At 55.1% G+C, this 17294-nt stretch overlaps 1 protein-coding gene across 1 annotated transcript in view; it reads right to left on the bottom strand.

The window, feature by feature from the left end:
* LOC111153294 (hyperpolarization activated cyclic nucleotide gated potassium channel 4) overlaps positions 1–17294 on the bottom strand; it is a 41263-nt gene that overhangs the window by 4671 nt on the left and 19298 nt on the right. Inside the window, exons 2-4 of the mRNA XM_022512230.1 lie at positions 11759–12182; positions 3047–3208; positions 758–976 (exon numbers count right to left, since the gene is read on the bottom strand). Of these exons, the coding sequence (XP_022367938.1) occupies positions 758–976; positions 3047–3208; positions 11759–12182 (805 nt within the window). The remainder of the gene's footprint in view (positions 1–757; positions 977–3046; positions 3209–11758; positions 12183–17294) is intronic.

The raw sequence follows: 17294 nt of genomic DNA, 5'->3' as shown, positions 1-17294 counted from the left end.
GAGTTCCTCTGCATCTGCAAGTAATAAGAAGACTCTGACGAGTTTTAAGCAGGATGATATGATCAACTTTACATTTTTTAGGTGCCTGATCTATCTGCCATGCAGAGTATGGAGTGGAAGGTGCCAGATGGAGCTCATTTAGCCAATAAATGTTGAAGAGCCTACTCCATGCTCACACAGTCTTAGCGGTTGGCACACAGCACTCCCTCCTCATAAACCCCATGATATGACCCCTTCTCCTTGCTGTCTCCATCTTACAGATAAGCAAATGGGCCACAGAGGTGGGAAGTAACATGCCCACATTCCATGGACAGCTGGGTATATCACTTGGACCCCACTGCACAGGGAGAGCTAGAAGGACCAGCCAGAGAGGGAGGATGGAAAGCTGAGAGTGTGCAATTACAGAAACCAAGTGCCAAGCCAAGAAGGGAGTGATAACTGTCAAATACCACTGAGATGCCCGGCGGTGGGGGGACCCAAAGGGAACCATTGGCTTTAGTAATGCAGAGGGCACTGGCGAACTTCAATTCCACGGGCTGAGCCACAGATTCAGCAATCATAAACAACGTGCGGTTTTGTTTGTTTCAGGAACTTGCCCACGAGAAAGAGGCGAGCAGCCGAGGCCAGAGGATGTAGAAGGCAGGACACGTCAGGGGTCTGGTGGGGACCCACCCCGGCTGCCAGCCCGTGCTCCCTGGGGACCGTGGGTCAGGTTCTCCCGAGTCAACCCAAGAGGGACCCCAGCTTTCCGCCCTACCTTTTCCTGGTACTGGCGCCGGGAGGAGTCCAGGGACTGGATGAGGGCCGTGGCGTGGCCGATGAACATGGCATAGCAGGTGGCACCCACAATCATGCTGAGCATGGTGAGCCAGACGTCCGACATGCCCACGGGCGCCTGCCGTCCGTACCCGATGCACAGCATGTGGCTCATGGCCTTGAAGAGTGCGTATGAATACTGCTTTCCCCAGGAGTTGTTCTGCGGACAAGTTGGAGGGGGTGCTGTGAATGGCCGCCACTCTCACTAGCAGCTAGAAAGGCCCCTGCCACCTCCCACCCCTCAGCCTAACTTTTCCCAGTGGCTGAGCCCAGCAAGCCCAACCTTGCTGCTGGCTGAAGGCCTCGGGTGAGGGGCAGGAGGCCCATGCTGGTGACCTGCGGTGACAGTGAATCCCTGACTTGGGCCTTTCTCTTGCTCTGGGGATCAGGGACCAGTCCCCAGCAAAAGGAGGGGAGCCAGCCTCACCCCCTCTGACTTCTCAGTCCTCATAGGGCTGCCTAGAGCCCCCCTAAGCAGCCAAAGTCTCCAGGCTGAGCCACCCTGCTGTCCTCCACTTGCTGAAATAGCTCTATGCCTCCCCTTCCCCCCGCAAACTACTGCCAAGTGAAGCCCATTTCCCCACTGACCTCAATTATAAAACCAGATATGCTTCCCCTGGGGGGACAGGCTCCGGCAGACCGAGCCAAAAACACTGTCCTCATTTTGGGTGAGCAAAGTCTAAGCGCTGCAGAGCTAACTCGCCTCCTGGATGAGCCCTGCCGGAATGGGTCCAGGGCTGAGGGCCCCCTAGTCCACCCCCACCAGGAACTGGGCTGTCTGGAACAGACACTGCTTGGGGGCTGGAGGGAGGAAGGGAGTGAGTGAGGCTCCTGGCTATTTTTGTCTCCAAAGCCAGTCAGTGTCTCAAGGAAGTCTCTGTGTGGGAACGCTGGGCGCAGAAGGGCCATCTCCTGAATTTAGTGCGTGTGTGGGCCTGTCACCCTCACACAGAGGAAACTGTCCCTGAAGAGGAAGCTGCCAGATGAACCCCAGCATCTGCCACCTCCCCACTGTCTCCTGTTCACACAGGGGACATGTTAAGCAACGACGCGCAGGGCCCGCAGATCGGTGCCCAGAGCCCCAGACGCCCCCCCCCCCCCCCCCCCCCCCCCCCCCCCCCCCCCCCCCCCCCCCCCCGCCCAGTCAGCCTGGCACCTGGAGAAAGGCTCAGCACTGCCAGCCACGTTCAAGGTCACTCAGATGGTCCCAGACAAAGCTGAGCGGGTCTGGTGGCTCTCGGTGCAGACCAGGTTGGGAGGTCAGCGGGGCTGATCCCGGGGTGCTGGCCTCGGATCCCGGCCTGGGGACCTGGGGTGGCCCCCAGCTGCCTCCAGTCAGGGCTTCCGGCCTTCCCGCTGAGCCTCTGGAGACCAGGAAATTCAATCCGTATGGCCGATTCATTTACACTTAGCTGATCAAAAGGCTGTTTTGTAAAGGCCTATTTGATGCTGAAAGATGCCTCAGGGTCTCTTTCGCCTCTTTCAAAGCTGGTTTCTCCTCCCCTGGGGCTCTGGGGATTTGCCGCCAGACCCAACCGTGCAGACCCAACCCCATAGACTATGCTGGAGAAGGAGGAAGGCAGGGTTCACCAGACCCAGAGAAATGTTCACGGGTCTAGGGGGTCCTCACCCGGCCCAGTGCCCACTCTATCTTTGGGAGGTGATGGGGGGGTGGGGTCTGCATTATGGCTTCCCAGCCCCCATTCCATCTCCCTCGCCCCCTCACAGGGCTGGTGGTAGGGAGGTGGTCCTCACCCCTGCAGAGCAGTGTGTGTCTGAGAGGTGGGGCTGGGGAGCAGGGAAAGGAGCAGGTAGAGGACAGCCCAGCTCAGCAGAAGGGTAGCCACAGTGCTTCTCACAGGTTTCTCCTTCCTCGGGCTCAGCTTTTAGGGTTGGTCTGCCTCTGGGGAACCAAGGGAGGAGGGCCAGAGTCCCCAGCCCAGCTTGGCCACACTTGATACGGTCTGAGAATGGCCAGGTCTCCGTCTCCTTGGGTGAAGTCAGGGCCAAACACCAGGGCTCCTGATGGCGCAGGAGGCCAGAAGAAGGCCGGGGAGCGAGCAGGGCGCAGCTGAGGGCCCTGGGATGGACCTATATCAGCTGGAGTCCTGCGCCCATGGGCACCAAGGGGGCAGCCCAGGACCCCACGTGCCGGGGCTTGGGACTCCCAGGCTGTGGAGAGACTCTGCCCACCCAGGCAGCGCCCGCCCCACTCTTGCCGGGCACTCACCACCATGTTGTTGATGGACACCCAGCAGTCGTCGGGGAAGTCCTGCAGCATGGGCACCAGGAACTGCAGGCAGCCGTCCCAGTGGCAGAGCAGAAGCATCATGCCAATGAGGTTTACTATGCGCACCACGGCGCTCGCCAGGTCGTAGGTCATGTGGAAGATCTGGAGGCAGACGGAAAGAAACGTTAAGATGGGTGGCTGGCCGAGAGGGGGTGGCCCCGCTCTGCCAGCCCCTGCGGCGGCTGCCGGGCACCGCCATATGCGGACTTGGCGGAGCAGCGGGCCTGGTGCGGGTGCAGGTGCGTGAGGGGTCAAGGGTGGCAGGTGGCAGGAAGGTGGCCTGAAAAAAATATTTCCAGGGGGACGGCTCCTGGGATTCAGGCAGATGGGGGAGGCTCCCCCAGGAAGTTCAGCCCTGCAGGCCGGATATCTGAAGGGAGGGCCCCTGGAGTCCCCGGCAGCCCCAGAGTGGGCGGAGAAGCTGTCTCTAGGCCATGAAGACCACAGGGAGAAGAGTCGGTCAGCACGAGGCTCCTCAGGGGACCACAGTCTGTTGTCACACCAGGGCCGTTGTGTTTCCCCAGACCTGCTGCTTTAGGCAGAGGACTTACCAGTGGCTGGGCAGCGGCAGGGTGGGGTCGGGGGGGTGGGGAGAGGGGTTCTGCTCGGGGCAGCCACAGAACTGAAGGGGAAGCAGCATGGACACACGGGCTCCCCGATCACACAGACCTTGATCCCAGACCCACTTCTACCCAATTCCCAGCTGTGCAACCTTGAGCAAGTCCCTGAACCTCTCTGATTATGTTTCCCCATCTGGAAAATGGCAATGAAAATTCTTACCCGAGTGGACCGTCAGGGTTATTAAATTATACATATAAAGCTCTCGGTACTATAGAAGTATTCCACAAATTGCGAACCATTACTCATTGATGGGTTGTTGTTAATAATTAATCTTTATGATTCGTTCATATGTATTAGTAGTCATGCTCTCCCGTATCGCTTAATAAAGCACAGAGCCTGCAACCACAGCCCAGTGCCAGCGTGCACCTCCACTCCTGTGGCTCCTAGGAGAGGCTGATTGAAGACTGGTGGGGCAGGGCCAGGGTGGGCACATCCCAGCATCCCTGCCCCGCCCCCCAGAGCTGCTGCTTGGTCTGGTATCAACGGGGATCCCCATACTGACGGGGCAGTGAGGGGACAGAGATCTGGAAGGAAGTCAGAGGTCTCTGGACTCTGGTCTTGCCCTGGCCTAGGAGACTCTGGGGGCAAGGTGGGGTAGAATTTGGTGGCGGAGGGCAGGTCATTCTGATAGTAGTGACTTCAGTTTCCCCTTCTGAAATGTGGGCATAGTTTGGGGCAAGGTTTGGAAAAGCCAAACATGAATACTTCTTGTTGGTTGCGTCCAGGGTCGTGCCCACCTGCACCTGCCTTAGCACAACTCTGGATGTTCCAGCCAAAAGACGATGGAGACTTTTCAGGATGAAGTGGACCCTGGAAAGGTTCAGGGAGGGTGGTGGTCCATCACCCCTGTGGCCCTGGTGTCAGAGGGACAATAACACCACATCTGAGTGGGGGCATGTGGGCCCACAGCCATCATCTCATTTAACCTCACAACAACCCTTTGCTGAAAATATTATTAATCCATTTTATACCAAGGCTTGGAGAAGGAAAGGGACTGGCCACCGTCATGGTGGCAGTGGGAGAGGCACGTCTGAGCCCAGGGCTGCCAGCAGATTATCAGACTGGCCCAGTGTGGGAATGATGGTTTCCAGGAGTTACTTTGCAGATGGAACAACTCAAACCCAATGTGGCTGAGCGATGTGGCTGAATTCACACGGCAAAGGGACCCAGGCGCGGCTGGAACTCCCCAGCATCTCGCCTCAGTAAGCCCCAGGCTGTCAGCACACCACTCCCCACTGAGCTGCTGCGTCAATGTCAACGTCAGGGGTGTGGGGCATGAGACACCGGCCAGGGCAGGATGGGTCTGGGGCCCGCGTCTAGGAGCCAGGGCATGCCTGAGTGTGCAGTGGTGACTCTGGCCATCTGTCCACTGCTGGCCTTGCCGTGGGGCCTGGACCCCAAGCCTGGGAAGCTCCTCAGCCTCTCCCCACCATCCCCAGCAGCTCCTGAGCACCAGCACCCCAGCTGCGGCTCTGAGGGGAGATCTCACTTTGGGCTCTTCACTGCTTAGGTGAACACAATAGCTCTATGACTTTGGGCAAATCACTAGCCTTTCAGAGTGGCATTCAGACCAGGATGCCACCAGCTCCCCAGACTCAAGAGGGTGGGGAAGGCAAGTGACGTGGAACCATCCAGTCTAAGAGATGGCCGGCACCTGCCCTCACATCCCACTGCATCTCAGCCTCCCATCAGCTAAGACAAGCTAGACATCTGCCCCCGATTTCTCGAGGTTGCTAGAGAATTAAACTGGCTAAGAAAGTCCTCTGGGCCCCGAACACAGCATGGGTAGGGTCTTTATTACAAAGCTCCTTGGTTTCCTAGACTGGATGTTTGTGTCCCCCTAAATTCATATGTTGAAGCCCGAACCCCCACTGTGATGGCATTAGGAGTTGGGGCCTTCAGGAGGTGATGAGGTCATGGGGGTGGAGCCCCATGAATGGGGTCTATGCCCTTAGAAGAAGAGACACGAGAAGGAGGAGCTCTCGGCTGTGTGAGGCCACAGCAAACAGGTGGCAGTCCACAAATGAGGACGAGGGCCTCAGACAGAAGGTGACCATGCTGGCACCCGGATTTGTCCTTCCAGCCTCCAGAACTGTGAGAAATAAATGTTCGTCGAAGCCCCCAGGTACGTGGTATTCTGTTCCAATGGCCCAAGCGGGGCCATAATTGCGGGGTCTGTGGGAGAGAGTACTACGCAGCTTCTGTAGTATGCAGTGTATCTTACAGGTAGCCTGGGACCCCTTTGAGAAAGTGCCCCCCCGCCGGGCAGCTCACAGAATCTGCCCCGGGCATGAATCCCTCTGGGCCTTCGAGACAGAGCTATCTGGATTGGTATATTTTCATGCAATACCTGCTTTTCTTTGGGTATGACCTATGTTTCTGGTTCCTTCGTAGCTCATCTTCCTCCAGGATCGGGTCCTTGCCTAGTTTTGCCTTTATCATGACCTCAGCAATGACTGGGGCAGAGCACGTGGTGTGCTCTCAGGAACTGAGATGTGCTTCATGACAGAGGTAAAGGGCAAGGTGACGGTGACCGGGATAGGGAAGAGGGGGTCAGGGCCGCCACGAGTGTACGGGGCGGCATTTGGAAAAGCCCCCACTCTGGGCAGGTGCAGCCAACAGGAACTCCGCCTCTGCCTGCATGGGAAGGAAAAGGTGCCTTTTCCTGGAGGTGGGCACAGACTCACGTGTCCTGCAGAGCTTCGGGGTGGTGGTGGGGGAGCTGGGCACTGGGCTAACGAAGCAGGCGGTTGCTGGAAGGGGGCCCGGTGGAGGTGGGGAGGGGTGGGAAGGTGGGAGTTTTGGGTGTCTGGGAGGGGTACTGTGGCTGGCTCTCAAAGGCCCAACATAGCAAAACCTGAACTTCCTGCCAAGAGTTGGTGGCAGGGGCAGAGACACCCATTTAGGCGAGGAGGGTACCCCGGGCAGTGAGCACACTCGCCCCAGGCCCAACCCAATGGCACCCAGATGTGGTTGCTGAGAGTGAGGTTGGCCGTTGCCGGGAGAGGTGGCTAAAGCCTTGTGTGTCCCCGCTGTGGGCTGGGGCCGCAGGCCATCCGCAAGTCAGCTGCGTTGCACAAATATTTATCTTGCTCTTTATACTTCATTAAAACCCCCTTTTATGATGTTGGTTCTGACTGTGGGGGTTGAGTACCTTCATTTCCAGGCCCTTCAAGGCTCGCTGGGCGGACAGCCTGGACGGCTCACTCTCTGTGCCCCATGTGGCCCTCGGGGGAGGCACCGTAGTGTTCCCACCACAGTGCGGAGACAGAGCGACATGTCTTCCACCTGGGCCAAGTGCCTTCTCTGCTCTGAGCAATGGGTCCTTATCTGTGTAATGGGTCAACAACTGCCAGCTCCCAGGGCTGTCTTGGGGATCAGGAGAGATGTTGTCCACAGCTGGTATACAGTAGGTACTCAATGCATGTTTGTTCCTTTCCTTCCCTCTCTTCCCCAGCCTTCAAACAAAGAGGTGGTTTCTCAGTCCTGGGGCAAGACCAGCAATTGGAGTTTCTGCCAAGGCCTCATCTTGGGGCCGGGTTGAATTCCCTCCCAGGGTGACTCGTTTTCTCCTCAGGGAAAAGGAACAACTTCTCCCTGCATCTCAGGACCCAGTGACCACAATGGGGTCAGCAATCCCAGGCCTGAGAGGATGGTTGGTGCGTGTGTGTCCTGGAGACTGCCTGGAGGTAGCCAAATGGAGGGGCATACTGGGTCCCTTCCTGGGGCCTGTAGAGAGCGCCGACCCCTACCCCTAGGACCACTCCTGGATTTTGAGAGAGACAAAGAAAAATCAAAGAAAAATCAAGGTCCGTGGGGGAGGAGACTCATCAGGAGGCTCAGCCGCGGCCCAGCCTCCTGCCTCCAGCCTTCCTCCCACGGCTCCTGTCCGCTGAGAGAAAGAGGATGCTGGGATGGGTCACTGGGGTGCTGGGCCTGCAGGGGAACATCCGGGGTTGGGGGGGAGGGTGGATGGACCATGGTTTCTAACAATAGCCTCCGTGCCTGTAACAAGCTCACACCTCAGAGGGAGGGAAGAGGCTTGGCTGGGGAGGAGAACATTGACCTAGATCGCCCGGGTTGGAGGCAGAGGCTGGCGTCCTCTGAGAGGGTGGCCTTTGTCTGCCGAGACCCTCCACCTCCCCTGACTCCCAAGACCTGCTAATAACACACGAGGACTCTCTGACAGGGTGCTGGGCTGGGCTGGGCTGGGCTGGGCGAGGCGGCTGAAGCCAGGGGCCTCGGTCAAGCTGTTTCCTCTTCACAGGGGGGCTGACATTCTAGCCCCCACCCAGGGCCACAACAGTGTCCTCAGGGTCAGCTCATGTCATCCTTGCCAGGGGAGGCTGGAGTGGGGACCAATTCCCAACCCCCTAGAACATCAGGGCACACCTGACATTTGGGGAAACTGAGGCCCCCCAAAGGAAAGAGACTCACATAGGGAGTTATCGGAGGAGAGAGAGCAGGGTTTTCTCTACTGAATATCTCCTTTCCCAGGTCTCATGTAGACCTGGGACCTCTGGGTGTCCCTGCTATTGCCTCCAGGCCAAACTGAGGTGAGAAGGTCCAGGGCCAGGGCAGGCTGTAGACGATGTGGAGACGGGGTTCCTGGGGCCAGCTGGGGGAGCCCAATCCCATCCCAGACGTGCAGCGGAAGCCCTTGGCTGGGCGGTGTGCCCACAGAAGCCAGCTTAAAGCAATTTCCTCCCCAGCTGGTAGGCTGGAGAAGGGTGTGTATAGAGGGGGTGGGAAGTCATCTGTCTGGCCTCCTGGGATCTCCCTCCCTGCCCAGGACACTCAGTACCCATGTCCAGTTCAGAGCCCAGACTGAGGCCTCCTGGGATCTCTGACTACCCCAGGGAACAGTCGGGGCAAGAGCCTGCCTGGGCAGTTCTGGATAGCCCAGAGGGCAGCCAGGCCAGAGAGGCAGCTGGGACTGAAGCCCTGGACTGGGCTCCCAGATGTCTGGTGCAGGGAAGTGAGAGAAGCACTTAGTTTCTCTTCCAGGACTCACTCTGCCCAGCCATGGGCAATTCTGTCAGCTCTGCCCCAAATAGTATGGCCTCCAGGGCCTAGGCGTCAGGAAGCAGCAAGGATGGTTCCCAGGGGGCCGGAGCCTGGAGACTTGAACCAGTGCCAGAGAAGGGAAAGAGCAGCTACTTTTCTGCTTTTAATGATAGTCTAGCTGCAAGTTCAAGACAAACAGAAGGCTGGAGGGGGTCTTGGGGACTGAGGGAGCCATCATGGTCCAGAAGTCCGCCCAGAGGTCTCTAGAGACTGTGGTATTTCTACTTGGGACAGAAACCAAAAGACAAGCCTGTCAGGGAGTTCCAGGAAATCTGCCTCCATCCTTCCTGCCCCTAACCCTCACCCTAACCCTGTCCCCACTCAAGTCTCAGCTCAGATCCCCAGGCCAACAGCTCTCTGTGCCTGGATGTCCTATAGGTAGCTCAAACCCAACCCATCACACAGAACACCCCACCCTACCCCTCCACCTGCTCAGCTGCCTGTCTTCCCAACCTCAGCTGGGAGGCGTCCCTAACAGAGGAACAGACAACAGAATCAAAGTCATCCTGCTTTCAGGCCACCTAAGAATGCAGGAACCCAGAGTCAGGAGGCCCAGTTCCAACATCCTACCCTGGGCCACCTGGAGCTTCTGACCCTGTTCCTCAGGACAAACAGGAAGAATCAGTCCCGCCTGCTTTACCTTGCTGGCTAGGTGTGAGGAGCCAGCAAAATAAAGGGTAAAAAATATTCGACGGGCTCCTGGGTGGTGTAGCCGGTTAAGCATCCGACTCTTGGTTTCAGCTCAGGTTGTGATCTCAGGGTCGTTAGATTGATCCTGGCATCAGGCTCTGCGCTCAGGGTGGAGTCTGCTGCTGGAGATTCTCCTTCCCTCTCCTGCTGCCCCTCCCACTCGTGCTCACGCTCTCTCTCTCTCTCTCTCTCTCCCAAATAAATAAATAAATACATCTTTAAGGAAAAAAAAGTATTTGAGAAAAGTAACACCCCTCACCCAACCACAGAGACATAGAGGGTTAGGCAAACAAATGGGCAGGGAGGGACATTTCCCAAACCATCCACCAGGCTTCCTGCTAAGCGTCTTATAAACATCGTCTCACAACAATCGAGTGAGGATGAAACCCATTCTGCGGATAAGAGACTAAGACTCAGGGAAGCAAGGTGTCCCCAAAGTCATGGAGCCAGGCAGTGTGGAGCCAGGATTTTAACTCGGGTCTCACATGCATAATCCTAGCTCAAGCCCCCGGACCTTCCACTGCCCCAGGCAGGGACCGGTCATTGCTGCGAGTCCAGAGAGCTAACTGGGCTCTGCTCCAGCCCCTCCAGAGGCCTGGCTGCCCGTGTGACCTTGGGCAAGTCACGGCCCCTCTTCCGTCAGCAGGAATGCCGCCAGTTCTCCTAGACAAAGAGAATTTCCGCCACGGAGTGATGCTCCCAGTCTGGTGTGGGCACTTCTGAAGCACAGGCCTTCTTGATACCCCTGAACTTAATCTGCCAGCACCCCGACCATCGCCGTGTGTGCTACTGGGGGGGCCCAGGCTGTCCCTGGGGTGGGGTGGGGGCTTCATGCCCCGAGCACAGGAACTTCCGTCCAACCAACCAAGTAGAGGGATCCTGGGGACCAGAAGACTGGCGGTGAGCCGTGGCAAGAAACGCACCTCTGCATGAAGCTCCCCCAGGCTCCGGCCCGCTCTGGACCCCAAGGTGGGTGCCCTCACAGAGCACAACTACCCCCATGCGGGCTCCTGCAGGTCAGCCTGCCTGCCGCTGCGGCCCCAAGGCATAGTTGGGTGGTGGCAGACTGAGACAGAAGCGCTCGCATGGTCAGATGGTCACCTGCCTTTTTCCGAACTACAGCCCACAGCCCTCCCCTCTTCCTCCCACAGATGATTGCATTCAGCCCGTGGCTCAGCTAGGTTTGTTCAGAATGGTGTTGGCCCACCCAGTTCTTTCACAATTTTTTATTTCATTTCTGGAGCCAGTGCTCTGCCCACAGCCCCTACGATCTCTTTACAGTTCGCGTGCACACAACTCCAGGCTCCTTGGATGCTTCTCACTCCCTGCCACTAGCCCCTGTGGCTCTTTATCAGAGACCCGCCCCAGGCTGCTGGAAGCTGCTTTGCCTGCTAGCACCAATGGCAGGCGGGGAGTGCCCTGAACCGTGGGCTGCCATGCAAGGGGATAGAAAAATTCCAACTCTTTGCCCGAGGTGTGAGGTACATTGTCCCCAGAGCTCCCTGTGGCACTTTGCTTGGCTTCCTTCCTTCCATTCCCTGTCCCTCTTCCCCAATCCCTCAGCAGATAATTCCTGGAAACACTCCTGCCTCAGCCTCCCTGGGGAAAAAGGCCACTTTCATGCAAATCCTCACCTCAGGGTCTGCTCCAGAAGAACCCCCACGACACCTAAGATACATGACAACTAAATTGGCACAAAAACCCAGATTTCTGCTTCTCATGATCAATCTGTAGATCTCACAACCCTGGGCCGATTCTTACTTGGCAACAAGTGGCTATGGTGGAGTAGAGGCAGACAGAAGATGTATTCTTCAGTTTTCCCCAGTCTGCCACACTCCCTACTGCCTCCCACTGGCCCTTTTCACCCATCACATTCCCTGCCTGGCCCCTCAAGTCTCCTGAGTTTGCATTCCCTACAGTATAGCCCAGTGATTAACTGTGCAAGCTCTCGAGTCCAGGTTCACCAATTACTGATTCTGTGACCTCATATAAATCCCTTTCTGCCTCTTGGTTTCCTTTTGTAAAAAATGAGTACCGCTACAGTTGTTAGAGACTTACAAGGGATACCATCTGCAAAGTGATTTTCATAATATCTAGCCCAGGATAAGAAGTCAAGAAGTCAAGAAATTACTATCATTTGTCCTCTTGGAGAAGATGTGCCTGCTACCATCTGCCAGCCCAAATCCGGCTATCTGAGACTGCCTGCTGGCCCCTCACCCACCCTGTGAGAAAAATACCCCTTCTCCCACAAGAGGTTTAGGTCTGGCCACTCACCTCTTCCCACTGGTGAATGTATCGAATGAGGCGGGAGAGACGCAAGAGACGCAGGAGGCTGAGGATCTTGGTGAAGCGGACGATACGCAAGGCCCGGGCTGTCTTGTACACCTCAGAGTCAATGCGTGTCTCTACGATGAGGAAAATGTAGTCCACAGGGATAGAGGAGATGAAATCTACCACAAACCAGCTTTTGAGGTACTTCATCTTAATCCGCTGTGGGTCCAGGATGATCTCAGTATTGTCCTCCACCACGATCCCTGTGCGGAAGTTGAGGACCAAGTCGATGAGGAAGAATGTGTCTGACACCACGTTGAAGACGATCCAGGGCGTGGTGTTCTCGTCCTTGAAGAAGGTGATGCCCACCGGAATGATGATGAGGTTTCCGACCATCAGCAGCAGCATGGTCAGGTCCCAATAAAATCTGCCCAGAGACACAGGGGTCAGTCGCCAGGAGGACAGAGAGAATAAGTTATAGACTATAGGAGAAAACTCCAAGGGAGCGCATGTGTGGAAGAGGGAAGTCTTGGGAGGTTCTGAGTCACTGCGTGAGATAGGCACAAGGGTACCATGGGCAAGATATGGAGAGGAGTGGCACAGAAAAGCTCTCTTTTCCCTCAGGATACCTTCTGCCTGTCCCTGTCTGCTCCCCAGTGACAAGCCTCCCTCTCCCATCCCCGCTCCCCAGTGGGAGTCAGGCTGAAAGGCAAACCAAACAATGAGATCCAGAGAGAAGTGTGAAGCTGTTTTAGTTTTAGTAGGACCAGTTCGACCTATAATTCCCCAGGCTCCAGCCAAGCTGCTCCACCCTCCCTGAGGGTCAGCTATGGCCTGAGACAGGCTGGCAGGCAGACAAGCTACCGACCGTGACCAGAGAGCAGGTGAGGACCAGACACATGGCGGGTACCTGGGTGGCAGGAGGCCTGGGATCCAGTCCCAGCTCGGTCACTGTCAGCCTGTGTGATGTCAAGCAGGTGCCCTGCCTTCTCTGGCCCTCAGTTTCCTCACTGTGCAATAAGGGGTGGAGTCTAAACACTGCATCCCATAATTCTGATCTGGCCTTTACCCACCCTGGCTCTCTGGGGTCACCCTTTAGTCTATCCCCTATAGTCAGAAAATGCCTGGCCATTTCTCTCCCCCAGAGGTTTGTGTTCTAACAGAGGGTTGGGGAAGGACAGTGAAATCTTCAAGGGCAGGAAGTGTTAATGAGGGGATTTCAGGCACCTGTGTGTTGCCACTCAATGCAATGGAGTGAGATCAGTGGGGGCTTACAGTACCATTTCTCCTAAGGTGTCAAAGCAACTGCAAGGTCTTCCTGAGGGAGGTGGGAAGGGCCCCTCAGGGCGAAACCACCTGGCCTAGCAAGGGCCCCTCTGGAGTGTGCAGACAGCACAGACAGGCACAGACCCCGTGTCTAGGAAGGTATGACCGATCAATCCCAGGGACCCTGCCCGAGTACCAGCCACCCTGGGGCTGGCCCCAAGATCTGAAAGCTGTACTGCATAGCTATTCCCTCTGCTATTAGTTTAGACAGTTACACAATGACAGATAAAGGTATTAAGTCAGGCAGAAATGAGCATGTCCTCTCCCAAGAGAAATAACCTTTCAACCATCTTTAATTCTCGACTGCGAGAAAGCCAGGAGAGAGGAGACAAAAAGACAAGCCTCCCTCGAGCCTTCAGAGGGTCCCACTCCAAAACTAAAGTGTTCCTGCCAGAAGGGTTCCAGGGATTTTTGTTTGTTTGTTTTAATTTTTTTAAGTTTTTTTTAATTATTATTTATTTATTTATTTGACAGACAGAGATCACAAGTAGGCTGAGAGGCAGGCAGAGAGAGAGAGGTGGAAGCAGGCTCCCCACTGAGCAGAGAGCCCGATGCGGGGCTCAATCCCAGGATCCTGGGATCATGACCTGAGCCGAAGGCAGAGGCTTTAACCCACTGAGCCACCCAGGTGCCCCAAGAGTTCCAGTTTTGAAAAAAAAATATTACTTCAGAGCAAACTGCTTTCTTTGCCAGATCCAAAATGGTGCTACGAGTCAAAGAGAGAGCAGGCTCTGCCTCACTGGAGGTGGGCGAGAGAGCCATCCCATACCACACAGCTCAGGGAAGGGCAGCTTTGGACAGCTCCTTTGAAGGCCAAACCATTCACGGCCTCAAGACAGGACCCCAAGCCAGGGCCTCTCAGGCTTAAAGCTTCTCATTCTAAAGCTGATGTTAAGGTCAACTTCAGCTGCTTCTCTGCCCTCCAACCCACCACCATTTCTCTAGCCCCAATCCCCCTATGCCATCTGGGACAACCCAACCTAAGACTCAGGAGCCCACCCCAGCCATCACACCCACCACATGGAAGACAGCACGTCCTGCTAATGACACGTGGGCCACAGGAGGATGGTTTCAGCTTCTATGGGATGTTCCTGAGCTGTGTACACTCTCTACACAGCCTCATGCACGTCATTCAAAGACAGCTGCAGACACTCATTAGTAGCTACAAACAGGTATCCCCATTCACACACAGAGTCTGCAAACACCCTTATATACACATGGCCACCATTCCCTTTCATTTCATCTCTTGGGAAAAACAAAACAAAACTGGCATCGAGAGGCTACTGAGGGCCCCATGGTCCTCTGTACATAAAGCTAATAATACACACAGGCTAGAGGAGTTTCTAAAATTAACAGAGCGGCAGCAAGGCGGCTGGGAATGCTGACTCGGGCAGGCCTGCCACTCCAGCGGGTTTCTACACTTTCCCCAGCTCTAGTTCTCTCAATTACAGACCAAATTTGAGACAGTAATTAACAGGAGAATGTTTGCATTTAGTGGTCTTCATAAAACCAAATTACATGAGGCAAAAACAACCATTTCCTTGCATTCTGACTAATTATTTCAATCGTGAGTTTCCAGATGCTAAGAGATATTTCTGGTGCCTGATCTGGGCTGAGGTCGGAATGCTGGAGCATTCCTTCCCAGAAACCACTATCCTGTGGCATCACAGAGTCACCCAAAACACAGCAGAATATGGTGGGGAGAAAGGCTTTCAGAGCCGGCCAACCTGGGTTCAATTCCTGGTTCCATCATTTACTAGCAAGTCACTTAACGTCTCCATGCCTCAGTTTCTTTGTCTGCTCACTGAAAATAATAACGGTGTTTAACTTAGAGTTATAAAAATGACTTGATTGATATATGTAAAACCCTCTGGTCAGTAAGGAGCTCAAGTCAACAAATTCACAGTAAAGAGATGAGGGAGGAAGATGAAATCTTCCATAGAAGAGTCAAAGCAAAGTATCTACTGGGGGTGGGGGTGGAAGAGAGCTCGAAGTGCTGGAAGCCAAGCACCACAACATTCTGTGAACAGACAACAGAACCAGTCTACCTTGGCAGACAGACGCCCTGAGCTCAGGGAGCTCGTGGTCTAGTCAGAATACAAGGCTTAGACAGAAGACAAGTTGGGCAATGATGGAAGAAACCATCCTAGACAGCAGCCCAGGTATGGCTCACAATGGCCCAGAAGGGTGAGACCAGAAAGTGCTCCTGGAGGAGCTGGGCTTTTGGGATCTGCTGTTGGCCTTGGGGACTACCTCTCCTTACTCTTACAAGATGGTTGCACAGATTTCCGAAAGGAGGGCCAGGTGAGAGGGGGAGAGAGAGAGAACCAGCACCACGGACAGCTCCCGACACGCCTGCCACCCCATTCTGCTGCTCTACCCAGGCAGAATTCGCCGCAGGCTCCCCGCTGTATCTTCAGCTCCCAGACCCCGATTCTCGCCAAGCCCAGTGATAAGAAACATCTCAAGTGATTCCTTAAGGATCTGGGCTTTTTTTGTTTTGTTTTGTTTTTCCTGGGCTTTTTTTTAGGGGTTCCTCAGTGACTGAATTCATAAAGACCCCATTTCACAGGTATCAAGCACTTAGTTCGTGCGTTCCATGCGTTACTTCATGTAATCCTCACCCCAACACTTAGGTGGCTGCTGACATCTGTGTTCTGCAGAGGATGACACTGCGACTCAGAGAGAAGTATCCACCCAAGATCACACAGCGAGCGAGGGACAGGACAAGATCCCAAGAGGTCTGGGGGGACTTGAGAGCCTGGCTGCTTAGGATTTCAGGCACCTCAGTGGGATGCAGGGAGGGAGACCAGCCTTATTGGCACCTCTGCGTCACACAGGGAGGTAACCTATCACAGTGGCTGTAGTCCTCTCTTGTAGACGAGAGAGGAGAGAGAGATGGGGCCGGATGGTGACTACACTTATAGTGGTGAGCCCTGAATAATGCATAAAATTGTTGAATCATTATGTTCTCCACCTGAAAGATGTAACATTGTATGTCACCTCTGCTTCAATAATAAAATTTTAAAGAGAGAGAGAAAAAGAGAAGAGAGAGTTGTGAAGAGTTTTGGAGGGGACCCATGCTCCTGATGCCACAGACTTCCGAGGTACTTCCTGGGTGGGGGAAGTAGCACGCCTCTCAAATATTAAAAGCATCCTGGTTAATTGGACACAGCTGTGCCATCCTGTAGAAGGAGCGGAAAACCTAAGGTCCGTGGAGGAGGGAACAGTAACATTTCCAAAACCTCAAGCTGTATGTGCCATATTCCCCCCAGCACCTCCCTGCCCCTAGAATCAGTCATGATTAGCTCCCACAATCCAGGGTATGTGTCCGTGGTGGCGGGTGGCAGGGCCCGGCAGGGAAGTGAAGGACAGCCAGACTCAGAAACGTTGGAGTTGGCGCACACCCGAGTTAGAGGCCTCGCTCTCTCCAAATCCAGATGACCCGCCCCATCCCAGTGTTCTCTAAGCTAAAAGGAAGACACCTCATCCCAGTTGCAGCCCCAGGACCCCAGGCTTGTCCTTCCTTAATCCTGGACCTCACTTCCTACCTGGCATCCAAGTTGGCAGGTGGCCTCTTGGCAGGTGGGTGTGGCCTACAGGCCAGGAGCAGGTCTCGTGCAGAAGAAACGGGAGATGGCAAAAAGCCAAGCAGCCCTGTTACACGGACACCTGGAACATCTCACGGATCCGTCTCCGAGGTAGGTTATCCCTCAAGGGAGCTGAGGCAAGAGAAGACCCTGACCCTGAACTCAGAGACTCAAGGACCAGACCAAGGACCAGACCAAGGACCAGACCAGACCTCTCCTTCTCCAGAGGCTAAAGAGGAGTGAAGGATAATAAAACGGGGGCAGGGGAAGTCAGAAGAGGGATGTTCTCCTCCAGCCTTGTCTTGTTCACACACACCCATGCTTGCCTTTGAGTGTATATGCTCTCTCTCTCTCACACACACACATAATACAGTTTTATACACACTCTCATCTATGCACTCCTGCTAGTTTTCCCCCTGTACACACACGCATACTTTCTTGCACACCTGCTTGCATACATTTTGACCCAAATGACATCCACTAGGAATACTGCCAGCTGGAAGAGAGTGTCGGTTGTTGGCCCATTACATTTTTTCCTATCCTTCAGGATTCATGCTACATCTTCCAGGCTTCTCCTGCCCCTCACTGATGGACCTCGGCCTGGACCAAGTCCCGGCTTTGGA

Source organism: Enhydra lutris, unplaced genomic scaffold (genome assembly GCF_002288905.1).
Source record: "Enhydra lutris kenyoni isolate GAN:26980312 unplaced genomic scaffold, ASM228890v2 scaffoldscaffold31, whole genome shotgun sequence".
In the NCBI taxonomy this organism is placed as follows: Eukaryota; Metazoa; Chordata; class Mammalia; order Carnivora; family Mustelidae; genus Enhydra; species Enhydra lutris.
Note: the sequence above shows the minus strand (reverse complement) of the source record. Positions and strands in the feature narration are given on the sequence as shown.